This window comes from Doryrhamphus excisus, chromosome 21, assembly GCF_030265055.1.
Source record: "Doryrhamphus excisus isolate RoL2022-K1 chromosome 21, RoL_Dexc_1.0, whole genome shotgun sequence".
Taxonomy (NCBI): Eukaryota; Metazoa; Chordata; class Actinopteri; order Syngnathiformes; family Syngnathidae; genus Doryrhamphus; species Doryrhamphus excisus.
The window spans coordinates 3,142,792-3,155,291 of record NC_080486.1 but is presented as its reverse complement, the minus strand read 5'-3'; the positions used below and the strand labels follow the sequence as shown (position 1 = coordinate 3,155,291).

Below are 12,500 nucleotides of genomic sequence, written 5' to 3'. Positions count from 1 at the left end.
TGTCTTCGGGTGAGAGGCGGGGTACACCCTGGACTGGTGGCCAGCCAATCACAGGGCACATATAGACAAACAACCATTCACACTCACATTCATTCATTTTCTACCACTTTCTCACCCACTTTTGGGTAATAGGAGTGTAAATGTGACTATAGGGGTGCTATTTCATGTCTGGAGGACTCTAATAATGTTCATTCATTCATTCATTTTCTTCCGCTTATCCACATGAGAGTCGCGGGGGGTGCTGGAGCCTATCCCAGCTGTCTTCGGGCAAGAGGCGGGGTACACCCTGGACTGGTCGCCAGCCAATCACAGGGCACATATAGACAAATAATCTCCATGACAATATAGTCAAATTCTTTCCTTTCATTGCTACACATCTACACGTTGCTAAGTTATTAGCGACCTTGCTCCATCCGCTGCCACAGTGAAATTATTAAGCCCCCCCCGCTGTGTTTAGACATGCCCGACTGCCACACTGTGCAAGTCCATTAGTTCTGAAGCATCAGAAAGGAGGTTATTATCAGAGGAAGCGTGAACACAGCTGATATTCAAAGCACGGTCATACAACATGTTCCCACAAAGCCTGTCAGTCAAACCGCCATTGAACAGGAGAACATGTGATGGTATCAAGCTGTTAACACTGTTGCTTGTCAGTCGGGGGAAGGAAGACAGCAGCCATTAAGAATCTGTGCAAAGGATAATGTAAATTGACATTGCGGGCATTGTCTCCATCATGTCTGTGGGGGCTTTTGGATTGTGTATCTGCTACGCGAGAGTGACTGTATCGCTAACAGACAACTTCAACTGTCACATCAATTTCACGATTGTCGCTTTTTCGGTAGTTGGGTCAACTAAGTAAAATCAGCTTTTCCGCTTTGATCTTTTCGTTTCTGTTTGGGGGCATAAAAAACTGTGCTCCATTGAATGCATCAGTCACAACACAAAGTACTAAAAAGCAGCGACGACAATGGAGTATATCCTGCATTGACTTAGGGGGGGCAGTTGTGTTCAAAAGGAACCTACACACGAGGGTGGAATCGAACTTGAGTGTCTTAGCTGTGTGGCCTGCACACTAACCGCTCTAAATCCGCCGTGCAGCTCGATGTACTGCCAATGTTCCATTATTGAGACATGATATAAGAGTACCATCACACTGCATGAAATTAAGTTATCCTCCCATTCAGTGTGGAAGTGGTTATAAGCTAGCATGTTTTTGGAATGTGGGAGGAAGCCCGAGTACCCACGCATGAGAGAACAACCCACGAGATACCCACACGAGGGTGGAATCGAACTCGGGTGTCTAAGCTGTGTGGCCTACACACTAACCACTCACACACCGTGCAGCTCAAGGTTTTGCCAATGTTCCATTATTGAGACATGACATAAGAGTACCATCACACTGCATTAAAATAAGTTATCCTCCCATTCAGTGTGGAAGTGGTCATAAACTAACATGTTTTTGGAATGTGGGAGGAAAACCGGAGTACACACGCATGAGAGAACAACCCACGAGATGCCCAAGGGTGGAATCGAACTTGTGTCTTAGCTGTGTGGCCTGCACACTAACCGCTCACCCGCCGTGCAGCTCGATGTACTGCCAATGTTCCATTATTGAGACATGATATAAGAGTACCATCACACTGCATGAAAATAAGTTATCCTCTCATTCAGTGTGGAAGTGGTCATTAACTAGCATGTTTTTGGAATGTGGGAGGAAACCGGAGTACCCACGCATGAGAGAACAACCCACGAGATGCCCAAGGGTGGAATCAAACTCGTGTCTTAGCTGTGTGGCCTGCACACTAACCGCTCTAAATCCGACGTGCAGCCCAAGGTATTGCCAATGATCAATTTTTGGGACATGGGATAAGAGTACCATCAGGAAATAAAGTTATCCTCCCATTCAGTGTGGAAGTGGTCATAAACTAGCATGTTTTTGGAATGTGGGAGGAAACCGGAGTACCCATGCATGAGAGAACAACCCACAAGATGCCCAAGGGTGGAATGTAACTCGTGTCTTAGCTGTGTGGCCTACACAATAACCACTCATCCATCGTGCAGCCCGAGGTATCGCCAATGTTCCATTTTTGAGACATGGTATAAGAGTACCATCAGGAAAAGACGTCATCCTCCCATTCAGTGTGGAAGTGGTCATAAACTAGCATGTTTTTGGAATGTGGGAGGAAGCCGGAGTACCCACACATGAGAGAATAACCCACAAGATGCCCATACGAGGGTGGAATTGAACTCGGGTGTCTTAGCCGTGTGGCCTGCACACTAACCAGTACCATCAGGAAAAGACGTTATCCTCCCATTCAGTGTGGAAGTGGTCATCAACTAGCATGTTTTTGGAATGGAACGGGAACCCATGCATGGACGGGGAGAACATGCAAACTCCACACAGAGATGGCCCGAGGATGGGATCGAACTCGAGTCTTCTAGCTGTGAGGTCTGCGTGCTCACCACTCGTCCACCGTGCAGCCTGGGGAAACAAATTGTTTGAAAATTATATTTACTGCAAAATAACACATTAAAGGAATTAAACATTTTTTTTTTAAAGGTAGCAGCTGTACCATTACACCATTACAGTACCTCGGTCAAAGAGAATGATTGTTGCCACCCAAATAATCAATTCAACTTGTAGAAAAAATGGTCGTTTGTTTTTTTTATTATTTCTCCTTGTGTTCTTCAGGTCCTGTCCTCTCTCGGCAAGGTCATTTAAGAAGCATGAACACACAATAACACACAACTCGCACCAGAGCCTGAGCATCAGGTTTCTCTTCAGTCTTGTTGAAGGAGTGTCGGGGCTGGGAGGGGGGGGGGGGGGGAAGGGGCGGGGGGGGGGGGGGGGTCATTGGGCTTAGTTGTTTTTTTTGTACACCACATTTTTTTTTTTCATCTTGCGCTTTAGTGACACAGATATCTGCACATAAAAATTATATTATATATTTATATTTATATTCATATATTTATAGATTTGTCATTCTATATGAACAATTCATTTGTTTGTATCGTGGTTAGCAAAACCGGACAGACTGTCAAGTAGGAATGCCTTGTTTGGACATTGAGTTATACACACACACACACACGCATACACACGCGCACACACACACACAACTACACACATGCATGCATAAATACGCTCACCCGAGTTCATGTGTCTACGCACATTCTGTCACCGACATGCACACAAACTCATCCGCACCCAACATACTGTTGTGAGGCTGCACATCTACACAGCAACATGAAAAAAAAAAACATCAGAGTGAGACATCCAGTCAGTGTCTGTAAACTGTGACGGAATATCCCTTTAAAAGTCATCCATGTAGGGGGGGTTAAAGTTTGGCAAACTTGTCCTCCTCCAATGTTAGTTTATATGTATATTTACTCCCGGAAAAACGATGACGCAATCCCCCCCCCCCCCTCGATAAAGACGAATCGGACCATCCCAAACACTATCTGTGCTTGTGAGTGCATTCTTTTTAGGCAGTGAAAAAGCACTTTTTTGACGCCTCAGCCTTGATCAATTCCACATTTGTGCGTTTTTTTCCACCACAATATTCAATATGGATGAAGGCTGAGAAACACAAATACTGCAGGGGCTGGGATTGGGCCCACTTCCGTTCTTGGGTTCTTAATTTACATATTTTTGTCAGTCTCACGAATGAAAAAAAAAACAAAACATCTTGCATACATAAAAATGACTTGAAAAATTTAGAAAAGTACAAAAAAAGATAATGACATTCCGTTAAAATTAATCCAGAGGCAAAAAGGCAAGAAAAAAAAAAGAAAAAAAAAAGTGCAGGGGATTAAAGTAGTGCTACGTTCAGGCAAAATAGGAAAAACCCACTTCTCCGCTTCCGCTTTCTCTCTTCCCCGTCGCTGCCTTCAACAAAAAGGTCAGGACTCCTCCTTTCGGAAAAAAAATCTCTTCCCAAGCCATCCCCATTACACCGTCATCCCCGGCTCGCCTCCTGTTCTTTACACAATTCCCTCCGCTTTATCGCTTGTTTTCTTTCTCTATTTGCCCGTTCACGGCCTTTCTCGGCCGTTCACACACACCTTTGCACTCACTCTTTGAGATCGAAGACATAAAAAGTGAGCTGTGGCTTTAAGAAAAAAAAAAAAAAAAGGAAAAAATGGCGGCATGCACATGCATTGTTTGTCACATGACCTGACTTTTACTTTATCTTGCCTCGGTTCTTGTCAGGAGGTTCAGGACTACTTTGCAAACTTGATGTGCTTGGAAAATAAATCCCCCCCGCACACTGAAATACTTGCGAGAAGACCCCCCCCGCCCCCCCAAGCGTCATCTTCATGGCGGTCTAACTAACTAGACCCACGAGTCAGGTGAGGCCGGGTAGTGACTGGTCTCGTAGTTCAGTTCGCTGTACGGCCGGGACGCTGAGTAGAAGTCTACATAATTGCCCGTGGACTTGAGACCAAGATGCATTCGCAGATCCTCCCGGGGGTCCCGAGGTGGCCCGGCGGTGCTGGGAGGCTGCTGGGGTTGGGCCTGAGGTTGGGATTGTACCTGGACCTGCGGCTGGGGCTGGGGAGGCAGAGCCGGCAGCGGCGGTCCCTGGTCCTCGTAGTAGGCTTCCTCGACGCTGCGGCTCTGGCTGTGGAGGGGAGGCTGTGGAGGCAGAGGCTGGGGGAAGGAGGGAGGGGGGGGATAGTGGTCGTAGTCTTTTAGAGCGGCTGTTGACGGACTGTCCTGCTGGGGCTGTGGGGGCACGGTGCAGGGCTGGACTGGGGCCTGCAGGGGATGCAAGTGTGGGTGGGGTGAAGTGCAGTGAAGGGAAGTGATGGGAGATCAGGGTGTCAGGCTGAATTGATAAATACTAAAAATAATAAAAAGGGGCGGGGCTGCATATTAATTTCCATGCACATCAATGCAACATGCGATAGTTCATAAAAATATAATCATCATAACATCAGCATACCAACAATGGCTTTGTTTTTATTTAGCAAATAGGCTAACTTAGCGTGATGTTGCTTTTAAAATGTGTGTACGAGTTAAAAAAGCCATATTATTATTATTTATTATTAGCACATAAAACAACATATTGTTATTTGCGCTAACAAAAATTATAAAAAAAATTATAATTTTTTTTTGTGTTAGCATATCTTATATCTATTCAGCCTGATCGCTATTATAAAATTATTATAAATTATATTATATAATTATTATAAAATAAATTACTCGCAAAAAAATGCGACTTATACTCTAGTGCGACTTATGTATGTTTTTTTAACCTAATTATGCATTTATATATATTTATATAAATATTTTAAATATTTTATATATATTTATATATGCATTATGCAAGTTGTTTGTAAAATAAATTACCCGCAAAAAATGCGACTTATACTACAGTGCGACTTATGTATGTTTTTTAACCTAATTATGCATTTATATATATTTATATAAAATATTTTAAATATTAAATATTTATATATTTTATATTTATTTATATGTGCATTATGCAAGTTGTTTGTAAAATAAATTACCCGCAAAAAATGCGACTTATACTACAGTGCGACTTATGTATGTTTTTTTTACCTAATTATGCATTTATATATATATTTATATAAAATATTTTAAATATTAAATATTTTATATATATTTATGTATGCATTATGCAAGTTGTTTGTAAAATAAATTACCCACAAAAAATGCGACTTATACTACAGTGCGACTTATGTATATTTTTTTACCTAATTATGCATTTATATATATTTATATAAAATATTTTAAATGTTTATATATTTTATATATATTTATATATGCATTATGCAAGTTGTTTGTAAAATAAATCACCTGCAAAAAATGCGACTTATGCTCAAGTGCAACTTATGTATGTTTTTTTAACCTAATTATGCATTTATATATATTTATATAAACTATTTTAAATATTAAATATTTATATATTTTATATATATTTATATATGCATTATGCAAGTTGTTTGTAAAATAAATTACCCGCAAAAAATGTGACTTATACTCCAGTGCGACTTATGTATGTTTTTTTACCTAATTGTGCATTTATATATATTTATATAAAATATTTTGAATATTAAATATTTTATATATATTTATATATGCATTATGCAAGTTGTTTGTAAAATAAATTACCCGCAAAAAATGCAACTTATGTATTTTTTTTCTGCTTAATTATGCATTTTTGGCCTTGTGCGACTTATACTCCGGAGCCACTTATAGTCCAGAAAATAGGGTACATTTACAGTACATTGGCAAAATTACAGCTACTATATTAAAAATAGCTACTAATACGTTATATACTAAACTGCAGGGAGTGCCATGCATCGATTTGAGCTAATTCATCACAACAAGTGCAGACATGCTGTTTTTGTAGCACTGCCTTACCTGGTTTGGCTTGATATCATCACTGGCGGTCAGGTAAGAGTTTCGGAACAAGGTAGACGTCCCGCAGGATACTTGAATGGGAACGACATGATGATGAATAATCACTTAGTAGTACTATAAAGGTAAAAAGTAGCGTGTTGTACCGCAATGAAAACCAGACCGATACAAATGTTTGCATAATGAAAAGAAAGACTCCAAACGATGGATTGCGTTCACACACACCTGCCATGCCATCTTTCCGGGATGTGTGCTCGCCTTTGTTGCTATGGAAACCGGCATTGGTTGCCGTGGAATCGTAGTCCATCTTGCGTTCCTTTAGACTCATCATCTCTCTCGGAGACGCCGGGGCGCTCGCTGCACAAACACACAAACACACGCACGGAAGAAATAATGAGAACAGCGTGAGCCTTCACACCCCCTGCATGCTCGTATTTGTGCGAGCGTAAGCATTTCCGAGATGCAGAGTCATTATTTATCATTTAGCCTGTCAGCACATATAGTTTCTATATGCTGGAGCCTATCCCAGCTGGCTTTGGGCGGGAACCGGTGTACATTTAATTGTTATTGATGACACAATATGACACATACATGGTAATATCTGCATTTCAAAATAAAGGAAATTTCCCAGAAAATAAAGAAAAATAAAGAATAAGGACTTTCATTAAAATATGAGACAATTGTAGAAAAAATGTCAGAATTTTTAAGAATAAACCTGTAATATTATGAACAAAAATGTCATTTTTGTAGCATAGAGTATTAAAGAAATCATTATTTTTTTAATCTAACATAATGGGAAACTAGGGATGTCCCATATTGGCTTTTTTGTGTGGCTAAACAAATAAAAAATACATTTTATGTTAGCATATTAGAAGAATAAAATCAAAAATAATAACAAAAAAGTGGTATTCTAGAAAAAAAAATCTGAATTTTACAAGAAAAACATTTTTTTAGTAGCATATAGTATTAAAGAAATCATTATTTTTTTTTAAAACTAACATATGAAACTAGGGATGTCCCATATTGGCTTCCCCCCCCCCCAAAAAAACAATATTGTCGGATGTCAAAAGTATGTGGGACCATTGTGTGGCTAAACAAACAAAAAATACATTTTATATTAGTTTTTAAAATAAAAAATAATAATCAAAATAATGAGAAAAAAGTGGTATTCTAAAAAAAAATCTGAATATTACAAGAATAAATATGAAAAAAATATAAATTTTAGGGATGTCCCCCCAAAAAAAACAAACGATATTGTGACTTTGGAAATCATAGAAAATGATAGTTAATGATGTCGCGAGGGCCACATATAATACATTTTATATCAGTTTTTAAAATAAAATAATAATAATATAATAATCAAAATAATAAGAAAAAAAGAGTGATTCTATAAAAAAATCTGAATTTTATAATAATTTAAAATAAATATGAAAAAAATATAATTTTAGTAGCATTATTTTTTTTTTTTTTACTAACATTATGGGAATAATGGAATGTCCCATATTGGCTTTTTTGCCAAAAAAAAACCAAACAAACAAAAAAAACAATATTGTTGGACATTCCTATGGGAAATAATCTCCTAATTAGTTGAATTTGGAAATATAATAATAACTATATTGAAATTATTTTCCAAATTATTTATTTCATGATGGTTTATACATTTCAGAACAAACACTGTGGTCTCCCAGAGCAACAGTATGCTACAAGTCAATACCAGTTGTAACGATACCTCCATTTTCCCCCCACACATGAACGCATCGCTGCACACATACTGTGACACACTCACACACATAACCAAGCAGAAACAACTGTTTTACTCCCCCAGAGTGTTGCCTCTCACCTTCAACTCCTTCATATATACACACACACACACACACAGCATGTCCCTATGTAATCCCTTTATAGCATATTCAAAGTGCTTACTCGGTCCCTCTTATCTTTGACACATGGGATTGCCGGAATGCTGCCTACCCCCCCTTCGACTTCCCTGTCTGAGCATCAACCCCCTTCAAGTCTGCTTAGCTAGACAGTCCCGCATATACTATACTTCCACTTCACATACATGTATAACGCAGATTAGCCCAAGTGGAGAACATTCTAAAAATACTCAGTCTGGACTTTGCAGTGTTTGACTGCACTGCATCACCCTTCAAAGTACAATCATAAAATCATTATTAAAAATTATAAAAAAACGATATTGTCCGACATCCTTATGGAAAATTGTCTATTAATTAGTTGACTTTGGAAACTTTGTAAAATTTGAAAATGATAGTTAATAATCTCGCGAGGGCCACATATGAAAATGTGAAAGTAATTGTGTGGCAAAACAAACAAAGAAGACATTTTATATCAGTTTTTAAAATGTCATTTCTAAAAATGTGCCGCATATTAGAAGAATAAAATCAAAATAATAAGAAAAAAGTGGTATTCTAGAAAAAAAAATCTGAATTTTACAAAAATAAATATGAAAAAAATACCATTTTAGTAGCATTATATATTTTTTTTAAGTGGTATTCTAGAAAAAAATCTGAATTTTCCAAGAATAAATATGAAAAAAATATAATTTAGTAACATAGAGTATTAAAAAAATCATTATTTTTTTTAAACTAAACTAAAACTTTATGGGAAACTATGGATGCCCCATATAGGCTTTTTTGCATACTGCATAATGTACAGCATATGCATTCCGTGTGTAATCTCGGAAACATTCCCTCACTTTTTTTTTTTTTTTTTGTGTGTGACACGCTTTGAAAATACAAGCAAAACAGCCTTTGTTCTCTTCGGCGTCTCTCCTATATCACAATGACAGCGGCAAAGGCAAAAAGTATCCAAATAGAAGAAAGGTTTTTTTTTTTTTGTCCGGGAAGCTCCTTTTATCTATTTGAATACTAAAGAACCCGCCTATTACAATCCTGTGTTTGACTTTTACAAAAGCAAAATACACATTCATCACCTCTTATCTGGAGCCTTGCTTTTAACGAGATGCTGTATTCTATGCACACACGGAAATGCCTTTGTGGGAAAACACACAGAAGCTCCGACTTGCTATGAAAAATACTAACAATGAGATAAGCAGAGCAAGAAAGAAGTCTTTTTATATATTTTTTTCTACATTTAATACAGTAGGCCGCCTTTCAAGTGTTCTAATCGTTATTTAAAAGTTACTTGAAATGTTTTAGTACACCATAATGAAGCAGAGTTGACCACACATTGACCATAAAACAAAATCACATACGAATAATAGGTAAAACTGTGTTTACATGGAAAAAAAATGAACATATATGAATACATTTATTAAATATTACATTATATAACACACACAGACACACTATAAAGCACACATATTTAATAAATATAACTATCATGACATAGTAAAAGTGTCCTAAAATTTATAAAGCATCATGAAATAAATAATTTGGAAAATAGTCATTATTATTATTATTATTTTTCCCTAATTCAACTAATTATTAGATAATTTCCTATAGAGGATTTCAACAATATGTTTTTTTGGGGGGGCAAAAAAGCCAAAATACGGCATCCCTAGTTTCCCCATAATGTTAGCTAAAAAAAAAATATTTAATACTATATATTATACATTTAATTTAATAAATATAACTATCATGACATAGTAAAAGAGTCCTGAAATGTATAAAGCCATCAAGAAATAAATAATTTAGAAATTTTTTCAAAATAGTGATTATTATATTTCCAAATTCTATTAATTAGTAGATTATTTCCCATAAATATGTCCGACAATATCATTTTTTGGGGGGGCAAAAAAGCTAATATGTGGCATCCCACATAAGTTTACAAAAATAATAATTTATTTAATACTCTATATTAAACATTTAATTTAATAAATATAACTATCATGACATAGTAAAAGAGTCCTGAAATGTATAAACCCATCAAGAAATAAATAATTTAGAAAAAATTTCAAAATAGTGATTATTATATTTTCAAATTCTATTAATTATTGATTAATTTATTTATTCTATTATTTTTTTTGGGGCAAAAAAAGCCAATATGGGACATTCATAGTTTCCCATAATGTTAGTTTAAAAAAAATGATTTCTTTAATACTCTATGCTACCAAAATTATTTTTCTTAATATTTATTTTTGTAAAATAATGATTTTTTTTCTAGAATACCACTGTCTTTTATTATGTTGATTTTATTCTTCAAATATGCGGCACATTATAGCAATTTTCCATAAGGATGTCCGACAATATGTTTTATTTATTTATTTTTAAATTAAAAAAATATTGTTTAATTTTTTTTTAAATAATGATTTCTTTAATACTCTAAGCTACTAAAATTATTTTTTTTCATAATATTACAGATTTATTCTTGTAAAATTCTGACTTTTTTTTTTTTCTAAAATACCACTTTTTTCTTTACCCCAGAAAATTGCTTCTGAGCTCCAAATTGCAGCATTTGGACTTTGTTTGGAACGTCTCCACTGCGTACCATGTGACCAGACCCCCAGGTAGATTCCATTAAGGTGGCTGCTGTAACCTGACACCCACAGAGATGCTTGCCATCACCCCTGGTTACCGTGGCGATCTAGCTTGGAGACTTGTTCTATCAGCTCTCGACACAGCAGGACCCCCCCCCCCCCCCCCACCCATGGGAACCATGATGGATGTAAAAGGTCTGTTTCTCCCTGTGTCATCCTGCCATCGTCACCGCCTCTGCAACTCGCCCCCCCCCCCTCATTACCCCTTTGAACCGTCTCTAAGGGACCAAATCACAAAGCATATGCAGGGAGGAGATACATACATCTTCATGTGTGTGATCAGACGGAGAGGTCAGAAGGAGGAGAAGAAATAGTTGAATTCGAGGAGGCGGGGTGAGCACAAAAGCAAAAGGAGGTGCGGAAACGGGAAACAGGAAGATAGGGTGCAAAGATGGAGACATAACACCCCCACAAACACGTCCCCCCCACGTCATGAAACTCTGTCGCTGTCCAAGGTCATATCCTCCACCCTTTTAATCCCTGATTCTTCTTCTCCGCCTGTTCATCATCCTTCGCTTTTCTGTCTCTCCGCACACGCATGAATACACACATCCTTGAAGACCCCCCCGTACGACCCCCCCCCCCCTCTCTCTCTCTCTAAGCCGGGAGGAAGCAAAAGTGCTTTTCTGCCTCATCAGCCTGCTAAGCCCGATGGTGTAGAAAGCACAGCTAAAGGCTCCACAACGACGCATGCTAACAGCTAATGCACACTTGGCAAAGCGCGAAAAGCCACTGGGCTCCGACTAAAGGCTAACGGGGCAATCACGCTAAACAGCGAGAACGTCAGCGGGTGGTGAGCGCCGATGCTAATAGCTGTTTAGCCCAGATGTCAACACTGCTAAATGCTGATGCTTCGTTATCTACATTCGCTAACTTTGACGTCCGTCTGAGTTGAATTCTATGATATGATCGTGGTTAGCTAGTGGTTAGCACAGGGGTCGGCAACCTTTACTATAAAAAGAGCCATTCCCTATTAAAGAAAAAACAGCCTAGCGCCGCTAAAGCTAGGTTTAAAACAACAACAACAAATAGAAGTGCATATGTAACGGATGCTAACTTGTTGAGTTAGCATGGTTATCATCTTGGTTTCTTTTAGCTAGCTAGCTAACGTCAGCGGGTGGTGAGCGCCGATGCTAATAGCTGTTTAGCCCAGATGTCAACACTGCTAAATGCTGATGCTTCGTTATCTACATTCGCTAACTTTGACGTCCGTCTGAGTTGAATTCTGTGATATGATGGTGGTTAGCTAGTGGTTAGCACAAGGGTCGGCAACCTTTACTATAAAAAGAGCCATTGCCTATTAAAGAAAAAACAGCCTAGCGCCGCTAAAGCTAGGTTTAAAACAACAACAACAACAAATAGAAGTGCATATGTAACGGATGCCAACTTGTTGAGTTAGCATGGTTATCATCTTGGTTTCTTTGAGCTAGCTAGCTAACGTCAGCGGGTGGTGAGCGCCGATGCTAAGAGCTGTTTAGCCCAGATGTCAACACTGCTAAATGCTGATGCTTTGTTATCTACATTCGCTAACTTTGACGTCTGTCTGAGTTGAATTCTACGATATGATGGTGGTTAGCTAGTGGTTAGCACAGG

General features: G+C 38.0%; 1 protein-coding gene across 5 annotated transcripts in view; it reads right to left on the bottom strand.

The window, feature by feature from the left end:
- Positions 1-2,854: 2,854 nt before the first annotated feature.
- The window catches only part of ctnnd2a (catenin (cadherin-associated protein), delta 2a), a 224,416-nt gene continuing 214,770 nt past the window's right edge, over positions 2,855-12,500 (bottom strand). For 4 of the 5 annotated variants that reach the window (XM_058060561.1, XM_058060563.1, XM_058060562.1 and 1 more), the window contains exons 23-25: positions 6,614-6,745; positions 6,392-6,462; positions 2,855-4,759 (exon numbers count right to left, since the gene is read on the bottom strand). In XM_058060561.1, the coding sequence (XP_057916544.1) occupies positions 4,334-4,759; positions 6,392-6,462; positions 6,614-6,745 (629 nt within the window). In that variant the 3' untranslated portion in view covers positions 2,855-4,333. The remainder of the gene's footprint in view (positions 4,760-6,391; positions 6,463-6,613; positions 6,746-12,500) is intronic. The other variant, XM_058060564.1, reaches the window with a different exon arrangement.